The 23861-nt window shown below is 35.9% G+C and overlaps 3 protein-coding genes and 1 non-coding gene across 6 annotated transcripts; 2 read left to right on the forward strand and 2 right to left on the reverse strand.

The window, feature by feature from the left end:
- The first annotated feature begins 7639 nt into the window (after window positions 1–7639).
- LOC141720839 (protein PSK SIMULATOR 2-like) lies at window positions 7640–14111 on the forward strand. Of its 2 annotated transcripts, none has more exons than XM_074523476.1 (12): window positions 7640–8170; window positions 10464–10789; window positions 10899–10991; window positions 11085–11175; window positions 11742–11835; window positions 11964–12061; window positions 12353–12422; window positions 12606–12718; window positions 12958–13074; window positions 13171–13247; window positions 13351–13395; window positions 13490–14111. In XM_074523476.1, the coding sequence occupies exons 1-12, from the start codon at window positions 7856–7858 to the stop codon at window positions 13953–13955; spliced, it is 1905 nt and encodes a 634-aa protein (XP_074379577.1). In that variant the 5' UTR covers window positions 7640–7855; the 3' UTR covers window positions 13956–14111. The 2 variants fall into 2 exon arrangements, with proteins under 2 accessions (XP_074379577.1, XP_074379578.1); XM_074523477.1 differs by having other exon boundaries at window positions 8033–8170; window positions 10417–10789.
- Window positions 14112–14217: 106 nt separating this feature from the next.
- On the reverse strand, window positions 14218–14322 carry LOC141722787 (small nucleolar RNA Z279/snoR105/snoR108). The gene has a single exon (XR_012575789.1). It is a non-coding gene; the product is annotated as a small nucleolar RNA Z279/snoR105/snoR108 (small nucleolar RNA).
- Window positions 14323–17069: 2747 nt separating this feature from the next.
- On the forward strand, window positions 17070–17567 carry LOC141719529 (chaperone protein dnaJ 11, chloroplastic-like). Its single transcript, XM_074521907.1, has one exon. It carries the CDS (start codon window positions 17070–17072, stop codon window positions 17565–17567), a length of 498 nt encoding a protein of 165 aa, XP_074378008.1.
- Window positions 17568–18226: 659 nt separating this feature from the next.
- LOC141720840 (synaptotagmin-2-like) lies at window positions 18227–22202 on the reverse strand. 2 transcript variants are annotated; one of them, XM_074523478.1, is made up of 12 exons: window positions 21766–22202; window positions 21473–21571; window positions 21290–21340; window positions 21081–21204; window positions 20795–20913; window positions 20613–20714; window positions 20444–20518; window positions 20153–20229; window positions 19813–20059; window positions 19040–19390; window positions 18779–18907; window positions 18227–18493 (listed from the first exon to the last, which is right to left on the reverse strand). In XM_074523478.1, the coding sequence occupies exons 1-12, from the start codon at window positions 21874–21876 to the stop codon at window positions 18362–18364; spliced, it is 1617 nt and encodes a 538-aa protein (XP_074379579.1). In that variant the 5' UTR covers window positions 21877–22202; the 3' UTR covers window positions 18227–18361. The 2 variants fall into 2 exon arrangements, with proteins under 2 accessions (XP_074379579.1, XP_074379580.1); XM_074523479.1 differs by lacking the exon at window positions 21766–22202 and having other exon boundaries at window positions 21290–21350; window positions 21473–21569.
- Between the last annotated feature and the right edge of the window lie 1659 nt (window positions 22203–23861).

Consider the following 23861-nt stretch of genomic DNA (forward strand, 5'->3'; position numbering starts at 1 on the left):
GGACATCTTGAAAAACTCATCCCTGGTTCCTTGTTGCAGTGCTATCATGGCTACCTTATCATCAAGGTCTGGGACTTTTAAAGCCTCCTTTGTAAAACGATTCAGGTATTCCCTCAAGGATTCCTTAGCTCCCTGCACAAGACTCATAAGAGATGCTGAACTTTTCTCATGGACTCTTCCACTGATGAATTGATTAATAAAAGCCTGACTTAATTCTCTGAACGATCCAATAGAATTTGGGGGTAGGCGACTGTACCATCTTTGAGCCATACCCGACAGGGTTTGAGGGAAGGCCCGACATTTTATAGCATCATTCACGGGTTGCAGCAGCAGTGCATTAGAGAATGTCCTAACATGATTAGCGGGGTCTCCCGTGCCATCATAGGCTTTGATAGTGGGCATCTTGAATTTCCTTGAGATATGGGCATTCATTATCTCTTCTGTGAAGGGTGGAGTTGGATCGTCAGGATCTCCAAGGGGAAGGAGATTGCTTGGATCAGTTCTTGGGACAACAGCCCTTCTTCTTACCGGACCATCCTGGTCTATGATAGGAGGAGGATTTTTCCCCCTAGGAGGTATGTGGGGTCTGGTGGCCTGGTGAGCCTCCAAATCACGCCTCAGCCTTTGGATTTCAGCCTCATGAGCCCTGATCCTTTCCTGCACTACTTGGGGATTCGCCCCTGGGGTGCTTTGGGGGCGTTGCCTTCCATCGGCCATTGGCTCTTTTCCAGGACGCCTCCTTCTCGGGGCCACTTCATCATCCGAAGATTCGGAGTCTCTCTCAGTGTATGGACCAGAAAATTCCCGATCCTCAGGGATAGGACCCAAACCTCGTATATAGGGGGGCGACCGCCCTCGTGCTTCGCTTCGCCCAGCATATCCGCTTCCTCCAACCTCAGGGTGAAGGGGCATCCCATAAGGGGGGTTAGTAGTAACAATAGTTGAATATTCATACCCGACGGGTCGAGAATTCACAGGTATATGTATTTGTTGAACTTGAGGATTCGTACCTTGAACCGGGGGAGTTGTCCCTTGTAGCTGGGGTTGAGTTGCCCCTGTCTGGGCTCCCTCCTGAGTAGATGCATAAGTTGAATGGGGAGGAACCTCCACGGTTGATGAAATCACCTGGGTTGTCTCTGATGGTGTTCCTTCCTCTATAGCTCCAGTTGTTCTCCGTGTTCTCGCCATGGTTGTTGTTGAAGTGTCCCACAGACGGCGCCAAATGTTATGGATAAAAAACTAATATATATATAATTGCTGTATTTAGTACTAAGGAACGTGAGCTTCAAGGCTCGATTTGACTGCTCTTGTGTTTCGTGACTCAATCTGCCTTAACAAGATGCCTACGTACCTTGCTGATTGCCAAGGATCAAGTCAAAAAACGTAGTTCTTATCTGTGGGGTGAGGCCCCTTATATAGATGTGGGAGTCCTTGAATTGGACTTGGTATAGGAGACTTGGTGGACAAGCCTCTGAATTAGGATAGACTTAGGAGTCCTAGGAAGTAGGAAGCTGATTCCTTATCCTTTTAGGTCCCCTTGAGGCTAATCTATAAGGATTTATATCCTTATCGGGACTCTTCTCAATAGCTGATTTTTCCCTTATTAATTAATTACGAAATTAATTAATAATCAGGGCTTTTGGGCCTTTTTATTCCACCAGGCCTGATCTGGTCCATCAGGCTTATCCTTTCTGGTCTGAATATTATACATCTTATTATTGGGCCTAGCAGCCCATACCTTGCAGTATTTAACTATACTATCACAATTTATCATCTTTTTTGCACAAATCCACAGGTTTTCTCTTCCGATTTCGCGTTACTCTGAGAAAATCGTTTCGAGATTCGTGTTTACTAGTTGTGACAATTTGATTTGATTGATGTTGCAGTCTGTGATTGTTTTGTTTGCTTCGAATTAGAAGTATTTGTTTTGATTAAGAATGTTAGGTCAAAATTTGGGGAAAAATCCTCGTGTTTCTTATGCAAATATAGTAATGAATAATAATGGACAAAATGATGCGAGTAATAATGCAGAAAGTAGTGATTCTAGGTCACAAACTCATGTTAATGATGAGATCTCGATTGAATCGAATCTTCATCATCTTTATCTTCAGAACATAGATCATCCTGGACTTGTTCTTATCTCTAAGAAGCTTACAGGAACTGATAATTTTGGTCCTTGGAAACGTTCCATCACTATAGCTCTCTCTGCTAAAAATAAGATAGGTATAGTTAATGGTACTTATGCTAAGCCTAATGAGGATTCACCTTTACGAGCACAATGGGATAGAGTCAATGACATGGTCATAAGTTGGATTTTGAATACTGTTTCTGATGAGATTAGCAATGGGATGGATTTTGTCACTTCTGCAGAGGAGATGTGGACTGAATTACATGATCAGTTCTCAAGTGTGAATGGTCATAGGGTTTATCAAGTTCTGAAAGAAATTCATGCTTTAGAACAAGGTGACAAGTCTGTTGAAATCTACTATCATAAATTGAAAAATCTTTGGGATGAATATGCAGCTTTGGAGTCTATAATTGCTTATAAATGTGGCTGCAAATATGGTTCTTACAAACTGATTGAAGAAAGGGAACAGAGGAAGAAATTGTTACAGTTCTTGATGGGTTTGAATGATAGCTATTCTGTTGCTAGAGGACAAATTTTAATGATGACACCTTTGTCTACAATTTCTCAGGCATTTTCTCTTGTTAAACAAGATGAGAAACAGAAGCAAGGGAATCATTTTTCTGTACCTTTCATTGGTAATGTTAGCAATGCATCAAAACCTGGCAACTCTGCAATGACTTCTAAGTACTCTAGTCCTACTCAAAGCAATAAGCCACCTCTAAAGTGCACTTACTGTAATAAAGATGGTCACACCAGAGAATTTTGCTACAAGTTGGTAGGTTATCCTGACAAGAAGAAAGGAAAACCAAAATAGATTGCTCAATCTACTGGATTTAGATCACTACCTTCAGTTGCAAATGCTAATCATGTTGATGTGTTATCACCAGCCTTGTCTGTTAATTCTGGTCAAACTAGTGCTCCACCTGTATCTCCTGCTCCTTCTCTGGAACAGCTACAGAATCAAATTTCTCAGATGAATAAAATGATGGTTCTGATGATGAATAAGAATGGCACTCATAATTCTCCTGAAGACCAAGTTGTTTCTATGGTAGGTATGGCTTATTGTCTACAAGCCTCTGTTTCACATAACTGGTCAAATGTTTGGATAGTTGACACAGGTGCTTCCAGTCATATGTGTGGTAACAAAAGTCTTTTGCATCACATTATCACATTGTCTACTCCTTTTCAGGTTGCATTACCAAACAAACATATTATTGATATTCATCAAATTGGTAGTGTATATCTCAATGATAAAATCACTCTGAACAATGTTTTTTTTGTTCCACAGTTTAGTTGTAATCTTTTGTCAGTCTCAAAATTGACACAAGTTGACACAAGATCTTTGTTGTATTGTCAACTTCTTTTCAAATTCTTGTGTCTTTCAGGACCTGACACAGCAGACAGTTCTAGCTACTGGTGAATATTTTGATGGCCTGCACTATTTCAATCCACTTTCTACTCTCAATAGTACTACAGGCACATCTACTTCATCTTTTGTATTACCTGTTTCACATGCTTGTATCAACGTCTCTCAACATTTTTCTGATATATCTAGTTCTAAACTTTGGCACATTAGACTAGGACATCCATCTGCTACTGTTGTACAACACATTGATGCTTTCAAATCTTATTCTTGTAATGGTTGTCCTGTTTGTCCATTTTCTAAACAATGCAAATTATCTTTCCCTAAGCATAGTCATTCTCATGCTACTGCTGTTTTTGATTTGATTCACATGGATGTCTGGGGTCCTTATCATACTCCCACTATCACTGGTGCCAAATATTTTTTAACAATAGTGGATGATCATTCCAGGGCTACTTGGGTTTTCTTGATGCCTAATAAACAGCAAGTTTTTACAATTTTCAGAAGTTTTTATTTTTATACAAACCAACAGTTTAAGGCTTCTATTAAAACTATCAGGACTGATAATGGTAGTGAGTTTTTTAACTCTACTTTTAATGATTTTTTGGCCTCTCTTGGCATTGTTCATCAGTCTTCATGTCCTTATACTCCTCAACAAAACTCTAGAGTAGAGAGAAAACATAGACATTTACTGGAAATGTCTAGAGCCCTTAGATTTCACTCAGGCTTACCCTTAAAATTCTGGGGGACTGTGTTCTTACTGCTGCTTATTTGATAAACAGGTTGCCTTCACCTATTCTTCGGTATAAATCTCCTTTTGAAATTTTACATAATCAATCTCCAGATTATTCCCAGTTAAAAGCTTTTGGTTGTCTTTGTTATGCATCTGTTCATAGTATGGATAAGTTTTCTCCTAGGGCAATCAAATCATTTTTTCTTGGATATCCAGTTCATCAAAAAGGCTATAAATTGTATAATCTGGAAACTCATTCTATTTTCACTAGCAGGCATGTTATATTTCATAAAGATAATTTCCCTTATCTTCATCAAGTCCCTGATTCTAATGATCTTTCATGTTCATCTTTCTTAGATTGGTTATCTGCCAATTCTACTTCTCCTTTTATCAATTCAATTTCTGGTTCTGATCCTCAACCATTTCAGTCTCCTACTACTACTGTCTCACCTACTCACTCATTTAATGGCACACCTTTTCCAGATTCTTCACCTATAGTCTCAGATCCTTCACCAGTTCTTCCTTATACAACTTCTATTTCATCTGACTCTGTTACTCCTATTGTGCCTAGACAGTCAACTAGACAAGTTCAGAAACCTAAGTGGTTAGCAGATTTCTATGTCCCTTCACTCACTAAATCAAATGTAAATTTGGTATCAATCTCTGCTTCTTCTTTGGAACCACAACATTTTTTCCAGGCTGTTCATCATCCACATTGGGTTGAAGCAATGCAAAAAGAATTGCATGCTCTTGAACAGAATAATACATGGCAGTTAGTCCCTCTTCCACCTGGCAAGAAAACTGTTGGTTGCAAATGGGTGTATAAAATCAAATACAATCCCAATGGTACTGTTGAAAGATATAAGGCTAGATTAGTTGCGAAGGGATATACTCAATCTGAAGGAATAGATTACCATGATACTTTTGCACCAGTGGCCAAAATGGTTACTATTAGAACTCTTCTAGTAGTAGCTGCAGCAAAGGGTTGGATTGTTGAGCAATTGGATGTCAATAATGCTTTTCTTCATGGTGATTTGCATGAAGAAGTATATATGAGTTTGCCTCTGGGTTACATAAACACTTCTGGTATTCCTAATCTTATTTTCAAATTGATAAAATCAATTTATGGTTTAAAGCAAGCATCTAGGTGTTGGTTTGACAAACTGGCCAATTGTTTACTACTGGCTGGATATGTTCAATCACAAACTGATCATTCTATGTTCACTTATTCCAAAGGTGATATTTTCCTTGTGATTATAGTGTATGTTGATGATATTCTGGTTTCTGGCAACAATCAAACTAGCATTAATGATTTGAAACAGCTATTAGATACTAAATTCAGCATCAAGGATTTAGGAAAAATCAAGTATTATCTTGGTTTGGAAATCACCAGGAATACAGATGGTATATTTGTTACTCAGCAGAAGTTCATACAAGATTTGTTAATATCTGCTGACATGTTAGACTGTAAGCCTCTTTCTGTTCCAATTGATCCGCATCTGAAACTCTTTGACAATTCTGCATCTGGGGATTTACTTGACAATCCATCTGTCTACAGAGTTTTAGTTGGGAAATTGTTGTATCTCAATTCTTGTCGACCAGATATTAGTTTTTCTGTTCAAATGTTAAGCCAATACTTGCATGCTCCCAGAGTTAAACATATGGTTGCTTTAATAAGGGTTCTTCGATATTTGAAATGGACTGCTAGTCATGGTTTATTTTTCCCAGCATCAAATTCTCTCAGTTTGTCCATGTTCAGTGATAGTGACTGGGCAGGAGATGCTAATGATCGAAGGTCTGTTGGTGCTTATTGTTTGTTGCTTGGTAATGTGGTTGTTTCCTGGCGTTCCAAGAAACAACAAGTCACTTCACGCAGCTCTGCAGAAGCTGAATACAGAGCCCTTGCAGATGCTTCCTGTGAAGTTCTCTGGTTTCTCAATTTTTTAGTTGATCTTCGTATTCCAGTTACTGGTCCAGTTCCATTATACTGTGATAGTAAAGCTGCAGTGGATCTTACTGCCAATCCAGTTTATCATGCACGCACAAAACATATCGTGCTTGATTGTCATTTTATTCGTGAGAAGATTCGACTTGGCATTGTTAATGTTCTACAGATTCCTACACTTAAGAACACTGCTGATGTTCTCACTAAAGGTCTTAGCAAGGTTTTACATTGGTCCTGTGCTTCCAAATTGGGTATTCTTACCTTTGGTTCACCTCCAATTTGTGAGGGGCTATGCTGGTATCTGTTCATAGGGGGCTGAAGACATATTACTACACAGTGAAAAAGTCAACACTGTCCACAATTGTAATTTCAGTATACAAAAGAAACTATTATTAGCTTACAAGTCGAGTGGTCAACATTTAGCAAAATAGTGTTGTATATATTTGATTCAGACTTATTGTGTAAGATTCAAGGAAATAAGAAAATAACAAACTTTCCCTCCCAAAATCTCTCTCTCTCTCTTTCTCTCTCTCTCACATGTTTCTCTGCATCACTAATGGAGATTAGTACAGAATTAAATTCATTTCACTCTTTACTAACGATCTTCTCCTTATTTATTTTACTTTAATTCAAATCTCTCTCTTCATTTATTAACTCCACTAATTCTTTTTCTCTTACTCATTTCTCATTCTTCCTCATTTTTATATTTTTAAATTAATAATTTTCAATAATTACTTTTCCTTTACTAATTTATCTTATTCAAAATTAATTTTATTTACACAATTATTCATTATTGTACTTTTATATTTAATAAAATGTTGATAATCGATATTTGTATTTTGGGTAATATTGTTTTTTAAATTTCTATAATTATAATTTTATTCTATTCTCATTAATATGTATTAATAATATTGTATTAATATATATTTAAATTAAATTATTTTAAAATAAATTTTCAAAAAATAATTATAATATAATCGAATATCTACCCTGAACTTAATTTAGTCAATAAATCAAACAGGAGACAGTCAGACAGCTAAGAATTCAAGCAACTTCTATTGTTATCCCTTCTCCGCCCGACTTTTTCTTTACTATTTTCTTTTTCTTTTTTTTACTAAAGAAATTAAGTAGTGTAAATATTACTCCCTCTGTCCCTCCCATTTGTTTACACTTTCCTTTTTGGGATGTCCCATCCAATTGTTTACATTTCAAAACTTTCCAAAAATAGTAAAGTTTTTATAATTTTTAAATTAACTACATCCACTATTTTCCTCCACTATAACCACTTTATACATATAATATTAATCGGTCCCACTACTTTACTCATTTTTTCAACTTTTCTCCACTACTTTATCATTTTTCTTAAACTCCGCGCCCCACCCAAATGTAAACATTTGGGAGGGACGGAGGGAGTAGTTTTTTGACAGAAAATAGTGTTAATATGAAAACAAAGACAAAAAACAGTTGAGTCAGCGAGGAAGACTTTTGTTACAACATTCACGAGATTCGGGGGTCATAATGAAACCTCAATTAACGCGTTATGTAATCATACACACAAACACACCTACACACATTATATTCACTCGTTCTTGGTTGTCAAATTATTGGATCTACTACTAAACATCAACAACTTTATGTACTTGTTGTATTAGACACCGTGCTGTGAGTTTAACTAGTGTTCTAAACATGGGAGGATTATGCACAGGTGGTACGATCAAACATCATCATCATCATCATCATCATCATCATCGTGATGTTCAAAGCAACAATGATTTTGATCATTCTTCCGATAACTATTCCAAGGATGTTGTTACTAAGAAGACCAATGATGATGTGGTTGAAGAGGAGAATTATGATCATGGAATGAATGGTTCTGGTTTCGAAATTTACGATAAGAAGAGAACTCGCCATATTTTGGACTCAGGGGAGCTAAATTTTAACATTTCTACTCAATTCTTGAATCGCCGATCAGCGGCTGCTCGGACTTCACCAACCACTAAGGTACCTCTTTTTTTATTCTTTAGTCAATGAGTTTTTTTGCTTTTTTGTTTTTTTGTTTGAAGTATTGACTTTGTATATTTAGACGTTTGCGTAACGTTCTGTTACAAACAACTTTGTTACGCTTTCTAGAACGAGGGTAATTATTGAATTTAAGTATAGAAATATAGTTTACAATAATAAAATGTTAGATTTGCTAAAATACCAATCATTCCCAACATTCGAAAATACATGTTATTTCGAATTGTTTGTTGACACGGACAAAGTCAGGGAAAACCTCTAAAATTATTTCAATATTGAACCTACCTTTCATGATAATTTAAATAAACTACTTTGTTTGATTCAAAAGGCGAACAGCCTATTTTTGCACTTAGGTTAATGGATCTCTTTAGATCACTATTCTATTTAGACTATAATTCCATATGGATTTCGGTGGGTTGGTCTGTATGAGAAGTTATGGGAAAGAGTATATTACAGCATCTCTAATTCGTGTAGGCTAGAATTGTATGTATATTAGAAAACAAGGGATGTTCTTGTTGCTTTGCCTACTTTGACCAACTAGAATATTTTGCTTCCCTGGTCATAAATCTACATTTCCTTTTATAGTTCAATCTTTTATATGTTTTTAACCATAGACATTATTAGTACATTAATGATTAATGTAAAAGGGTTAATCAGTTATTTCGTAAGTTCAGTTGGTACTTCGTGGTTTCTACGTCTAAACTTAAAAAGCTTTTATCACTGAACAAAATGATAAACCTCAACTATAAATCTATTTACTGTTAAAGAAAAGTGTATCACTTGATGTGCTATGGCGAGTTTACTTCTTTCTGGGATTAATGACTGATTGGTAATTGAACTTGGCACCAGTTTGCAGTTCAACAGTAAACTGACAAAGGTTTCACCAGCCTAATGTCCCTGATTCAAATAGCCTGATTTTAATGAGGCGGTCTGAATTTTTATCTATGATGGGTTAACCAGTAAATATTACTCCCAAGTCTTAAATCTTAAAAAATGCCTGATTTTAGTTAATTTAGTAATAATTTTGCATTTTGCCATGAATATGCAAATTTAGATTTTAGTAGGTTGAAGTTGTAGCTGTTGAATTGTCAAGCAATGGTGTACCTCGCCAGCGCATAACAGTTGATCTTTAAAGGTTTTCCTCTTAAGCATTTTGAAAAATGATTTTGGTTCAGTTATATTGATGCAAGCTTTACCTTATATAGTTGAACTCCTTTCCACTCGAGTGAATTCCAAGTTAGTTGTAAGTTCAGTTACCAACTGCCATTAAGCCCGATTGGGGTTATTTTCCATTTATAAAGTTATTTGCAGTGAAAGTGATGACAACAATTGTTGCTTAGAGCAACTCCAACCGCACACTGTAAGGTTATTATAGTGTAATTTACAGTGCAAAACCTACTCCAATGGAACACTATAATGGTGTCAAAGTTATACCAAATAAATAGTGTGACACCAAATTTGGTGTCAAAAGTACATTTGGTGTAATTTTTACGCCAAATTTGGTATCTTTCATAATTCCCACACTACCCTTATATTTGTTAACAAAAACAAATTTATTCCCACCATATCCCATTTATATCCTATTATCTCCAAATAAGGCGTTTGCTTTTGGAAAAGTAAGTATCTCATATCTGTATTTAGACATTTAGTGTAAAGTATAGTGTAAATAGGTTGTAGTTGATTTTGTGAATGGTGTAATTTTGACACTAAAATATTGTAAAATTTACACCATTCTAGTGTCATAGGTTGGAGATGGTCTTATTTATAGGACAAGTTTTGTAACTTTTCATAAATATAGTAGAGATGCGCAAGGTGATAATATTTGAACTGATACTTAAGTCACCAATGCAAAGAATAATTTATTTGGATAGCCGCGCCAATATGAGAGACATGTTTGAATCCAGTTGATTTTCATATACGCTGCCTATCAGTCCCCATCCATAACTTTCTTACCAATCGGACTTTTACCAAACTGGGGCACAAATTGGGAAAAGCAATACATGACGAAAAAATTGGAATTATGGAATACATGAATATAGGGTATGCATCTATGTAGTTGAACAGCTATAGTCGATAATTATATATACATTTGGTCAGAAACAACCATAGGAGAGCATGAATATATTATTATTAGTCTATTACCAAATCTTTATGTGATTGTGAACAGATTAATTACGGCAATGCTTTTGGTCTTTGTTAGAATCTTACTATTTTGTTTATTGTGCAAGTCTGCTGCCATGCTAAATTTTGAGAGAACATTGTTCCTACATTTTAGGGGCCTCATATGAACTCATTTTTTGGTAAAGCTGGCATTGTTGGCTTAGAGAGGGCAGTAGATGTTCTGGACACATTAGGAAGTAGCATGACAAATATGCACGCCGGAAGTGGATTTGCATATAATCTGGCTTCAAGGGGAAATAAAGTATCTATTCTGGCATTCGAAGTCGCTAATACCATTGCAAAAGGTTCAAATTTGTTACAATCTATTTCAGAAGAAAATATTCGAATCCTCAGAGATGAAATCTTGCAGTCAGATGGAGTACTGCGACTAGTTTCTACAGATATGACAGAGCTGCTTAGAATTGCTGCTATCGACCAAAGGTTGGCCATGATATGAAAGCATTGTCCAAATTAGCTTGTCCATTCCTTCATTCCACTTTCCGCGATAATCTTGATCATTGAGCTTACCATACTAAATGTTTATTTGTAGGGAAGAATTTAATATCTTTTCTCGAGAAGTAATTAGGTTTGGAGACCTCTGCAAGGACCCACAGTGGCACAATCTGGATCGTTACTTTTCGAAGTAAGTTGTATCCAAATTTATAATATACTTAAATAGTGTAGTATCTTGCAACTTAAACTGTATGAATTGATCATAACAGCTGTACCATGTCAGGTTTGATTCAGACCCTGGAGTTGGAAAACTGCGTAGAGAAGAGGCAGAGATGACAATGCAGGAACTCCTTAGTTTGGCCCAGTACACATCTGTAAGCTGTTTTACCCCTTCTATTTGGTTCCAAATTATAAGAATTTAAAGGGATATTCACTTTCTCCGTCTTACAGAGAGGCTATTGATCTTTATCCTATTAAACCATATTCCATCAACCTCATTATAAATTGGTAATTGATCTTGAAGGCAAATGCCCATTCACTCTGAAATCTGGAAATCTTATATCATTATGTAATCGAGAGTCTAATATCTAGTGCTATGGATTTGATGGTTCTGGACTTCTACATGAGTTTCATAGAATCATATGAAAATATATGTTTCTATATATTTTTGTGATGTGTCAGATAGGATGATCTGTAAAATGATTGTTTGACAATTTTGTGTCTTTACTCAATATTTTAGGTCAGGTTTTGTGTTTTTGTTAGGGGTCTAAGGAGGATTAGTAGGAACTAGAAACTTACCTATAAATTTATAATTTCGTCTTGCTTATTAAACACACTTGCACACCCATATTTGCAATTGCCAAGGCTTAAACCTTTGACCTCGTGTGGAGGGAGTGAAGCCACCTAAAATTTCTATGACTTACGAATGTTTATTCTGCAGGAATTGTATCATGAATTGCATGCTTTGGATAGATTTGAACAAGATTACCAAAGGAAGGTCGAAGAAGTGGAGTCTTTACATCTTCCTCGAAAAGGTTTGACATTTCAGATTTGTTCTTTGTCCATATTCAGTTTTCATGTAGTTTTCTCTACTACTATATGGTAAATATGCATTATATATATCATTATGCTGTAACCACAATAACATTTCTGTTCTGGACAGGAGAGGGTCTCTTGATATTACATTCTGAGCTAAAGCAACAGAAGAAACTTGTAAAGAGCTTGAAAAAGAAATCACTCTGGTCTAGAAGTTTGGTGGAGGTACATGGTCTTATGGTTTAGTGATTTCTGATAATTTGAACCCATATTAGTGGACTTTTGTTGAACAACACTTCAAATATTTTCTTGTACTCAAACAGTGCAGATTTTGCATCAAACTAGTCGTGTTTGTATTATGTCTGTGGGACAAAAATTAACTTCCATTCCTGACATGTTTGTTAAAAACATCAAGGACCTTCAACAAATTTTTCACTGCCATGTGGAGGAAGCCTCATCTATTACTACTTATATTGTTAAATTTAAGCTTATTGTTCTACAATTTTTTTGATATAGGTTGTGGAGAAGCTTGTAGATATAGTCACCTTCATACATCAAAATATCCTGGAAGTGTTTGGAGACAATGGTATGAGTTACATGTTTGATATAGACAGATATTCAAGAGTATTTACCAGTACTTGCATGTCCAAAGTGTGAACTATTATTTATATTTGTAACTGAATGCAGAGATTATTGATTCATGTGACTTTATGGTATATTATATGTAAAGAGATTAATAGCTCATTCCTTCACTTTTTGCTGTGATTAGTTTTAGGTTTATCGTCTTCCGAAGAAAAGGCTTCCGGAAAACCTGATGAAAGACTAGGCATTGCTGGTCTAGCTTTACATTATGCTCATATAGTCACTCAAATCGATAACATTGTAAGCACTAGTCATTCTTCCGTCTTTTTTCTTTTTAAGATGTGGTAGGCAATGGTTGGTTGAGTGTTATGCAACTGGTGTGTATAATAATTGAATTGCCGTTATCTTAAAGAAACTCATTGTTGAACTAGGCATCTCTTCCTACCTCTAAATAGAGATGGATTGTATTATAGGGTGTTCTGCAACTGGTATCTAAAATTAAAATGCTGTTATTTAACTGAAGCTCATTATTGAACTAGGCATCCCGACCTACCTCTCTCCCTCCTAACATGAGAGACGGATTGTATAGCGGGTTACCAATCAATGTGAAGAAAACACTGCGGTCACGGTTGCTGTCGTTGGATGTTCATGAAGAAGTATGTTTTTTCTAAAGATTTCCTTTGTATCAGTAATTTATCCAAGGAAATTTTCGTATCACCTTCTCATGTTCTCATACTGTCCTCATTCTCCAGTTGTCCATTCCTCAAATGAAAACTCAAATGGAAAGGACCCTCAAATGGCTTGCTCCGATAGCTGCCGATACAACCAAGTATGTACCACATTTTCCTGTTTGCTTATCTGCTGTACGTGGTTCATTTACTATGATTCTAAATTAAAAAAATTCCCTTTTCTCTGAATGTGAATTTGCGCAGAGCGCATCAAGGTTTTGGATGGGTTGGAGAGTGGGCAAATACTGGGTCGGTGGACATGTTTCTTTTGCCTTTTAAGTGTATATTTCATTTATATTATGTGGTCATCATGAGGACTAACACTGTATCACATTTTTTACAGTATTGAATTTGGTAAGACAACAAAAAATAGCGTGATTCGACTCCAGACACTTTATCATGCAGATAAAGGGAAGATGGATCGATACATTCTTGAACTGGTTATTTGCCTTCATCGCCTAATCAGCCTTGTAAAATACAAAGACAGTGGATCTAAAGCTCAGCCAGTTCAATCTCCAATTAAAAAAGAATTGGTTCCAGATCATGAGACACATAGTGAAGTCCAGAAGAACACGATTACTTTGGAGGCTGGAAATGTGACAGATAACACAATGAAACGGAGAAAGCTGCTTGGGAAGAGCAAAAGCCTAGAATTTGTAATGGAAAGGAGGAAATCACATAAAGTCCGGGCATCAAGTAGGAGTGCTGGGAGCTCCCCAAGGAGAGCACTCGAGCGAAGGCAATCGAAATCTAGCATTTTGGATGTTTTGGATGGAATAGATCAACATACTGAGCTATCGTCAATCTAGTAGTAATCCCCCTTTCCCAGAGTATTTTGTTCACAAAGTGGTATTTTTAGTCATTAAAACAGCTGTTTTCATGATTCTAATCACTGGAGCACAGCCTTAGTTTCTTCATCTTGTATATATTTTTTGGAATACCTTAATGTTTTCTTTGATGAGGCATTACTTGCTTTTTTTAGCAATGACTTGAGAAAACTGCACAAGAAACAACCTATAATTGAAAAATCCTATAATTTTTAGCCAAGATTTTAGAAAACTGCAAGGAACTGGAATCAGATTGGTAAAAGTGAGAGTGCCCCATTGTCGTAACCAGGCTTGGGCGAACACTCGTCTCGCATATTATAGTGCAAGTTTTGACCATTCATCATATTCCGTTAGCTGCCTGAAGGATCATGATATCAGAAAGAGCTTGGTATGCTTATTTATAACTCTGCGCATCATTTTATTCGTCGTGGCTTCGATGTAGGACGGACTATAGCGAGGGAACAATAGGATGCAATAGTAAATTATCCTACTCGTGTGAAGATGTATGGAACACTATTAACTTTCATTCTTAATCGGAATGCCGATAAAAATCGTAAATTTAAAGACAATCTGAGAAGAGAAAGACCACCACCTTATATCAGGATTCAGGAGTTGAATGAGAGTTGTCGAGTCTCCCAAGCACCTTATGATAAGAGAACATGGAGAGTCATTTGTTAAGGATTACCTCCTTCCACGATGTTTGACAAATGTAGTATAACTTGGTCAACATAAACTAATGGATAAGCAAAGAATCTTTCTTAACTTAGCCGGCCACCTCATATGATTCCAGGTTATTGATTTTATTAGGCCTGAGTTCATCCCGACCTCTGATGCTGCAGAGCAATGCAAGACTCTGCAAATCTCGCGGTATCGTTGCATTGTTGTGCCATTATTAAGGAATTTATATGGAGTTTGTATCACGAGATTAAAACTGCACAGAGGATTTTATCCAGAGTGATGCACCCTGAAGCTAAAATGTTTTTTCAAGGAAATTTGATGGCAAAAGCAATATTTTAACATCTGTTTACATTAATCACATTTGTGAATATTTACTTGATTTTGAAGCTTTTAGTAAAGCTTAAAGCTTACTGCAATCCCTGAGTAACTGCAACTGCAACTTGTTGGTACCGGATTTTCACCCGTCAGGACATGAAGATTACTAAACATGACGACCGCGGCATAAAGAGTTTCTGCTGACACAAAAGGAACCGACGGGAATAGTCGACATCAACTGCAGTCGACATGACGGAAGCGGGGCAGACGGACGAGAACGGAACAAAGCTAAATTAAGTCAAATAACAACCCTTAAAAATAGGAGAGAGGTTAAACTACATCTCCTATCTTCCAGCAACAAGCAGCAAGGATGTGACTTAATTGTAGCAACCGTGGGAGCTATATGAGGATGGTTAAACAAGATAAAATGGAGAGATAATTATTATCTACATGTACACACACTTACACAATTTTACTTGGATTAGAATTCTACTTCATCTCCTGCACCCACTCTCTTCAATACCCACACATTATATATAAAAACTCCATACATTATCTACTTGTATCCATAACATATATACTTCTACTTACACAAAAACACTACTACTCTCTCTACTACCTATGTATTCGTAATATCACTTGATAATGATTGATTAGCCAATTTACATTCACATCTACTTTATCATCTACACTCATTCACTTCATTACTCACATATCCAATGAATTATATATATTATTAGTTATAATTCATACATTATCTACAACACACAGTCCTATAATACATATATAAACTACAACACTTCCAATACTCAGCCTCTACATATATACACAATAATACACCATATAGATAGTTTTCTCCTCAGCCGACGAGTAGACTACACAGTCGACGAGTACAAACGGCGCACTCGACACGTCCAGACGCACAATCGACACGTCCAGACTGCATATTCGGAGAAGGAGCTTTCACCCATATTTTATTATTATCTCACTGATTGTAATCACTTGTAATCATCTTAACATCATTATAGTGAAATCATTTCGGTTGGGTAACGTCCCACCCGCGGTTTTTACCGTTTCACGGGGGTTTTCCGCGTCACCATTTGCTTGTGTCGATTACTTTTATCGTTCTTATTCTTACTTTCTTTTTTTAATTACTTAAACACTAAATCGTATTAGACTTAGCTTTTAACCCGCAAATTTTGGTAAAAACACAATTGCAACTGCATTTGTCTAGGAAAATAGCATGATCAAGCTCTCCTTGTTGAGAGGGGACCGTTCTGTATGTGGGAGTTTGATGTAGGACCTATTCGTTTAATCAAGTAAAACTACTTGTATATACGACAAAGTAATATGGTCCATACGATCAATAACTATCTAATATACATATATCGTAAAGGAAAATGATTACGTGATATCCAAAATCTCTTGATATAGCGATATCTCCCTCTCCGGTTATGATGTCGAGAATTCAAAGTACTCTTCTAAAGTTTATAAGTGTTGTTTCCATCAATCATTTGCAATGTGTCTTACTTTCAGCTCGCCTATAGCGACCTTGTTAACAGTAGCAAATGTCCTTGTTGACAATAGCAAATTAGACGCCTACCGGGTTACCATAGCTATGAACATCCCTTTTAAAATACTATGCCCAATCATCGCTAATGTAGTTTCTATAATTCGGATTAGCTCGCTTGTACAAGTTGGTTGTAGAAATGGAATTGAATTTAATATGATTACATGACTTGACAGGAAAAAGAGGAGGACCACTAATCACCGTATAAGGAGGCAGGAGTTGAATGCCTATCTGTGAAACACAGTCGACACGCATCCAAAACACGTCATTCTAAGTTGTAGATAGGAGAAAACTGAAAATTCGGTCGCTTCTGTCCAAAATGTTTGAAAATTGGAAATGGAGCCGAGTCAGCAGAAACCAACGGATAAGCTAAGAATCTTCTAAAGCTTAACTATAATTCAAACTACCTCAACTCCACCTCATTTATTATTCAGATCTCAACTTTCTATATATATGTTCCTCCACCCCCCTTAACATTCACAATTTCACATTACATTATATCCACAATTTCTCAATCTTCTGATACAACATTAATGGCCTCTCTTTTCTCCTCGGCTTCAAGTTTCCACATTCTTACTTCTTCCAGTCCCAAGTTTGCTCCCACGGTTCCAAGTAGCGCGAGACCTCGTACGTTTCACACTGTCTCCGCGGTTTCATCAACAGCGAATGCAAGTAGGACCGGATATTATAACTCGTACATTGATCAATCAATGTCGACAAATGCTTCATTGTACGATGTTCTAGGAATTCAAATGGGAGCTTCACATCGCGAGATCAAAACTGCTTACAGGAGTTTGGCACGAGTAATGCACCCTGATGTAGTATCATCTAAAGGAAAGGGTGACTCGTCTGCGGAGGCTTTCTTGCAGATTAGTGCAGCTTATACTACTTTGTCTGATGCGCAGAAACGAGCAGAGTATGATCTTCAAATTTTAAGGACAAGATTACCGTATTATTCAACCGCAACTGTTAATTCAAGGTATAAGGGCTACAGGAGCCAGAGATCATGGGAAACTGATCAGTGTTGGTAGCAGAACTCGGATCACAAACTAATTACTTATGTTAAATCGATTCGGTAGGTAGAACTGATAGTGTAATGTATAAAAATCTTAACGCATATTAGTGCCATTTATGTACATTGTCTGATCGGGAGACTTCTGTAAATTCTTTAAGTTGCTGAAATCCAAGATTGGTGATTTTTTTAATAGTCTGATACTCTGGCTACAGATTATCATGTCTTAGAAAAGCTTGAGTAAATTATATTAGGAGGTGTTTAGTTCATGGTTAAATGTGCTCGATTAACAGTCTCATTATGCATTCAAACGCCCCTCAAGCTATACGACATACATGAAATGTTGTCACAACAATATATTTATGAAAGTGTAAAACCATTTTATTAATTATGTTAATATAACAAGGGCCTACTATAAAATTATACTCATTTAATAAAGAGTATAGATGACAGAAATAATTTAAGACGGTAAACCAATCTTTGATTTGATTTCTTATGAGCAATAAAACCATTAAGTTCCGGCCCAACAAGTAATTTTGGTGTGTACTTTTCTTTCCATCTTTTTGGTGGATTACCACAAATCACACCAACGGTTCTCATCAAACAAGCTGTAGAAGCTTTGTTTCTATCAATTAACATTGCATTTACAACGCCAGTAGGATGTAGATATATCAACTATTTAGCTGAAGAATATGTACTATTTCATTTAAAAGCTATGTAAAATGTTTGTACAAAGAAATATGATGAAGGTGAAGGGATCATATTCTTGCTTGGAAAATGTATGTCTACTATACAAATTTTGCATTCTTGTGCTCAAGATGAAGTCCTCCATTGCATCTCAATCTGAATCATACCATTTTTTGAATCAATGAGGTGGTACCTCTCGTTTATCCTCTTGTTCTTGATCACATCCGAAAGGTAAATATCTACGTAACCCAGTGTTTCCTATATTATAAAAAAAAAATTGTAGATATGAGTTGATTCAGATCATAAGAGTTGCTGCAAACAGTTAAAATAAGAATATTACAAGAAGTTAAGGTGTTGCACTAGGAACTTCTCTGAGTTTCACTGTGATATAAAAAACTTGAGTTTCTGTTGACCTAGTGGGAGGGGAAAATGATCGAACCTAAGTTCATTTCAATATCGGAGATTCGTTTTTACCACTAACTTCCCTTTAATTTTTGGATGTCACTAGGGAGGTTATAAAATAATTACGGATGTTATGTGTACCTTGGGATATACACTCAGCCTACTTGAAGTACTAACAACTTCCACATGAATCCTGTCATTAATAGGTGGCTCCTCCAGCATGAACTGAAACTCCTCCTCCCATCTTGGATCTCGGTTTTTCTTCACAGTCTGCAGTTGATCAATAAACATGCATTTTATGATCTATTTTACTGCTATAACAAGGTAATATTACCAAAAGGTAAAAGAATGTTCCTAGTAATAAGACTATAAGAGTATGCACAGCAACATGAAAGTAATTACCTTGGTTTTTTTTACTTCTCCTCTAAATAATAGACGAATTGACGGATTTGTGTGGTTCTTTCCTTCCATACTTTGACCCTCGTGAACAATAATTACAAGCAAACCCCCGCCAGCAGGTGTTCCTTCAGGAGCCTTTTGCACGTCGCTAGAATTACCAGGATCAAATGGAATCTCATCGCCCTTGAAAGGTTTGTAAACCGCTTCAAGAACAAGCTGGCCACGTAGTTTTTCATTTTGAACATCTTCAGGGTCCATGTTTTTCCGCAAATCAAGTGTTAGAACTTTGGCTTCATCAGGTGTAAGAACTTTCACTGGCACAACATTCATACCCATTCTTTCATGTGTGCCAATCTGAGCTCGGAAAAATGTCCACACAAATGATAAATTAAGGCATGACCTCGGCAAGGAGAAATAAGAAGCAATAATTATTTGACCAAGATCAAAATAGTTCGTATAGTAATAAGGAAGTTTTAATTTGTTTCCATAATGCCAGTTTATGCGCCCGTATCTGCTATGAAGGTGATTTTTAAAAACAAAAAAGGAAAGAACAGCCAGTAACCAAAAAATCTGGATTACATTTATGTTGCACCCTTAATATTTTATGTTAATTTGATATTTCTCTTCTCCCGGTAACAAGAGATTGAAAGTTTGAGCATTATTAGAGGCAGGTGTGTGTGTGTGTGTGTGAGTATCTTGTCAAAACCCTGCTTCTGCTGGCCTTAACAAAAAAACAACTAATTAAATTGGATTTAAATGAGGGGAAAAACTGTTACCTTCTCCCAGTCATACACAACAATCTCCAGAACCTGAGACTCAGGATCCTTGACGACTAAATGGAATTCTTCATTCCATTCAGGGTTCAAGTTTTTCTGTTTTACTGTTGTTTTCTTTGATGGAAGTTTGTCTTCGCTAAGTTTTAATTTCACATAAGGGTCTGAAGCACCCAATAAATCTTTCTTTTTAAGCTTTGTTGCCCTCACAACCTTCACTTGGAGAATCCCTACAGGTCTCTTGGCAGCCCTGCAGTAGGCAGCAAGTAGATACATTTGGTGAGAGCAAACAACATTGTGATGCCTGAGGGGAAGACTAAAATGTTTGCACTATTGCACTTACTTTGCAGGATCCATTATCTGTACTTCAAGTGTTTTAGGCCATAGATACATATTTGCAACCTGGTCCTTAATACGATCCTGGAAGAACAGATCGAGAAATCAGAACAATTTATGAGAACAGTTCAAGTCAAGGTAGACATCACAATAACAGTAAACAGCTATTAGGTAAGATTTAAGTTTCTAAGTTCTGGATCATGAAATTTCTACAATTTTGTAAAACTTCGAGAAAGTTAAGCAGAAGTATTTTCAAAAACAATGAAGAATTTGGACAACATAAGCATCACGATAGCACCTGGACAAATCTATACAGGCCCGGGATGGACATTACATCTGCTCCTAGCAATTTTAATCCAAAGTCAACATGAGGCTGCAGATTAAAAGTAAAAATTATAGTGAAGCAAAAGTTCATGGAAAAGAAGAACTAAGTTCAACCAGAAAAGTAAGTCTGGAGATGCTTCTACCTTCTCCATGAGCGAGACTAATATTTTCGCAAAACAAGGAATATTTGGAACTAATGGCTTCAAAGTAATACGTGGACAGGCAAATACTTGCAAGTCAACCACCTGAAATGCTACAGACCATTATTACTCACAGAAATTAGTAGTCTAAATGTATCTTAGTGTGTGCGCGCACACACCAATACCTGAACGGTGGCTCTTAACCCAAATGCCTTAACTGCTACAAGGACGTTGGGGTTCCCTGCCCACTTCAATGATGGTTCCATTATCAATTCCTTCTCCTCTGTATTATAGACTTTCATTCCTGAGATGAAATGTCACAGAGTGGATGAGGATAAAAACAATATGAAGGAGGCAACAGCATTGGCATTTAGCTTGACACCTAAAATCTTGGAAGAAATAATATCTTTCCGATTTACACATGTAGCTTGATATCTCAAATACAAGGGTTGAAAGGTAGAGTAGCTTAACCTGTAAAGACAGGAGGTAGGCTTCCTAAAGATAGAACTTCAAATTGAACTGAATCAATTTTATACTTTGGAATTTGTTCAGCAATAATGGGCTGTGCTATAGTCCTGACAGTCTTGCAAATTGCCTGACAATTAAGCACCATAGACATCTCAGCCGTAGTACGGAGAATAAGAATGTCACTAAATCTGAAGGCTTAACCTTAAAGGTACCTTGTCCAGATAAGGCCACAAGGTCTCGATGAACTTATTTAGCCAATCAATCTGAATATAACTGTAAACATATCAATGTCGAATGCAACAAGATAGACAAAGAATCAACTGCAAGTTTGGCTGTAATGCTTTACATGAACTGTATAAAACTCTTCATAAATGCTTAAAACAGTGAGAACTTACGCGGTCATGGTCTGGATATTTTATCCAAACCGGAATCTCTGGAAGCAGAGTTTTTAAAGCTTTAAAGTCTTGCTCAGCTAAAGTAGGAACAACAGGATTCTGATGATTAACATGAAAAATGAACCGCAGTGCAGAATACGATGAGAAAGGTAAACTAGTCAATGATATGGCAAAACAGAGACTAGCAATTTGGCACATTAGTTGTATCTTTTACATATAATATCTATGTAGAATTAGCTAAACTCAGCAAAAGAAATTGCAAGTACAAAAACAACAGGCAGGAAGGAACTGACCTCAACATGAGTTGGCTGGAAATAGATGAAGAGGTAATATCCAATAATAAGACCAATTGTGATTCCCAGTCCAAACCCAAAAATCCCCATAAAACTGCTCACAATACCCATCTCTACTGATTTGTATTTTTTTATCAGATCACCAGAATTCTTTGCTACAATTCACTCTGGAGAAAAAAAATTACAAGTTGCAAAGGGAAACTATGATTTCATTACAAGTTCCGAGTACAAAACCAAATCAAACCAAACATACGCCGTGAGATGCATGCAACACAGTATCAACTTGATACACTCATACTATCAAGTAGTGAAGAGTTAGATGTACACGGACGTTAAACAGAGGTGTAAATGACATAAGTTTGGAGACAAATCATTTAAAAAGTCAAGGAAGATTTTCTCCTCCCTAAAACGGATCACTCATTTTTCTAACATGTTGATATTATATATTCAAGCATCCACCAAAGTAGAATAAGCATGCAATTATTTTGTAGGATCGTCGGCAGAGTGTTTTGATTGGAGGAAAAAACGAATTTATGACATTAGGCCCCAAGAAAATCATGAAAACAAAGTTACATGACAAAAGAAAACACAAAACGGGTCCCATTGGGCCCCATTAACCAACTCAAAAGGGGGACCAACCAACAGGAAAATAATAAACTAATAGCTTCCATTGGCAGTTAAAATATCTATTTTAAATTAAATTCTTAAATGCGCTAAGAATAAATGGACTTTTATTTATTTATAAGAAAAAGTTATTTATTACTTACGGTTACGGATTATAACATTTAATAAAATATGATCTTAAATGCAGTAAGAATGAAAGGACTTCTTAAATTTACTTTAATATTTTAAAATATGTTGTTTATTATGACGTATAATAAGTAGATTTAGTAAAACATGTTATAATAAATCGGAAGAACATAATGTTTGTCAATACACTATGAAATAGGGGTGAGCAAAATCGGATATCAGGTCCGGTTTTAAAATTCAAACCGAATATTCGATTTTTCGAACTGCTAAAATTACATTCCGTATCTGAATTCGCTTTAACCGGATATCCAAATATTCGGATATACAATTAAATCGGACCGAAAATCGAATTATCCAAATCCATTTAAAACTTCCATTTTTTAAGAAAATTACGATTTACAGGATAAATAATGCATATTCGAGTTATAAAACTAATGATGCATGAAATTATACATTTGTCATCACAATATTAGTTGGGAAATGTGATGACACATAACTTAATTTAATATAAACATCGATTGTAAATTAGCGTTCATGATCAATATAAACATATTTTTTATTACACAATTATATTAAATTCGTTATCTAGTTTTTAGAATACTCGTCTAACATAAATTTTTATTTCTTACTATCACTTATGTCAAATTAGTAAGTATGGTTAATGTAAACTTGTTAATAGTGATATTACGCACTTGTATCATTTTTGTTGATGATACTAATAAAGGAATGATAAGTCAATTAAATATTAACATTAAACTTTAAAAGTCTCGGGGAGAAACAATCATAATGTCATTTTTTTTTAAATAAATATAATTTATCATGTATTTATATCTATAATTTTTTTATCAAAAAAAATAAAAACCGGATCGGATCCGGATATCCTATTTTATGAAAAGTTGTGATCCAGATCCGATTCCAAATCTATATTAAAAAACCGGATCGGATATTCGGTCCGAATTATTCAGATCGGATATCCTAATTATCAGATTTTTTAAAGCGGAAACCGGATCAAAAATTCGGATAATTCGGTTTTTGAATTTTCATGCTCACTCCTGCTATGAACTCAATTTGGATTATCTTACTTTCAAAATTACATATTTATGGTAAATAAATATATAATTATATATTTTCCCGAGAATAAATGCTTAGTTTTTAAAATAATGAAAAAGAGGCCTCCAAATTTCAATCTCTATAATACATGGTCATAGGGCGGCTGCTGGATGAGTTGTGGTAGAGCCCCTCTTTGTTTCATTCCATTTGTTTTGGAAGAAAAAAAAAAGCAGTGCTCTCTGAGTGGTACGCGTACCCGCCTCTTTTTGCCAACTCCGTTTTGTCTAAAATAATAT

This window comes from Apium graveolens, chromosome 4 (genome assembly GCF_009905375.1).
Source record: "Apium graveolens cultivar Ventura chromosome 4, ASM990537v1, whole genome shotgun sequence".
Lineage (NCBI taxonomy): Eukaryota > Viridiplantae > Streptophyta > Magnoliopsida > Apiales > Apiaceae > Apium > Apium graveolens.

Excerpts from the sequence above, each read along its gene's own strand:
- LOC141720839 (XM_074523476.1), top strand. The coding sequence starts at position 7,856 with ATGGGAGGATTATGCACAGGTGGTACGATCAAACATCATCATCATCAT. Across the intron at positions 10,790-10,898 it reads ATTGCTGCTATCGACCAAAG|GGAAGAATTTAATATCTTTT; the intron begins GTTGGCCATGAT and ends GTTTATTTGTAG. Across the intron at positions 12,062-12,352 it reads GGTCTAGAAGTTTGGTGGAG|GTTGTGGAGAAGCTTGTAGA; the intron begins GTACATGGTCTT and ends TTTTTGATATAG.
- LOC141719529 (XM_074521907.1), top strand. The coding sequence starts at position 17,070 with ATGGCCTCTCTTTTCTCCTCGGCTTCAAGTTTCCACATTCTTACTTCT.
- LOC141720840 (XM_074523478.1), bottom strand. The coding sequence starts at position 21,876 with ATGGGTATTGTGAGCAGTTTTATGGGGATTTTTGGGTTTGGACTGGGA. Across the intron at positions 20,060-20,152 it reads CAGATAATGGATCCTGCAAA|GGCTGCCAAGAGACCTGTAG; the intron begins GTAAGTGCAATA and ends TGCCTACTGCAG. Across the intron at positions 18,908-19,039 it reads GAGAAGTAAAAAAAACCAAG|ACTGTGAAGAAAAACCGAGA; the intron begins GTAATTACTTTC and ends GATCAACTGCAG.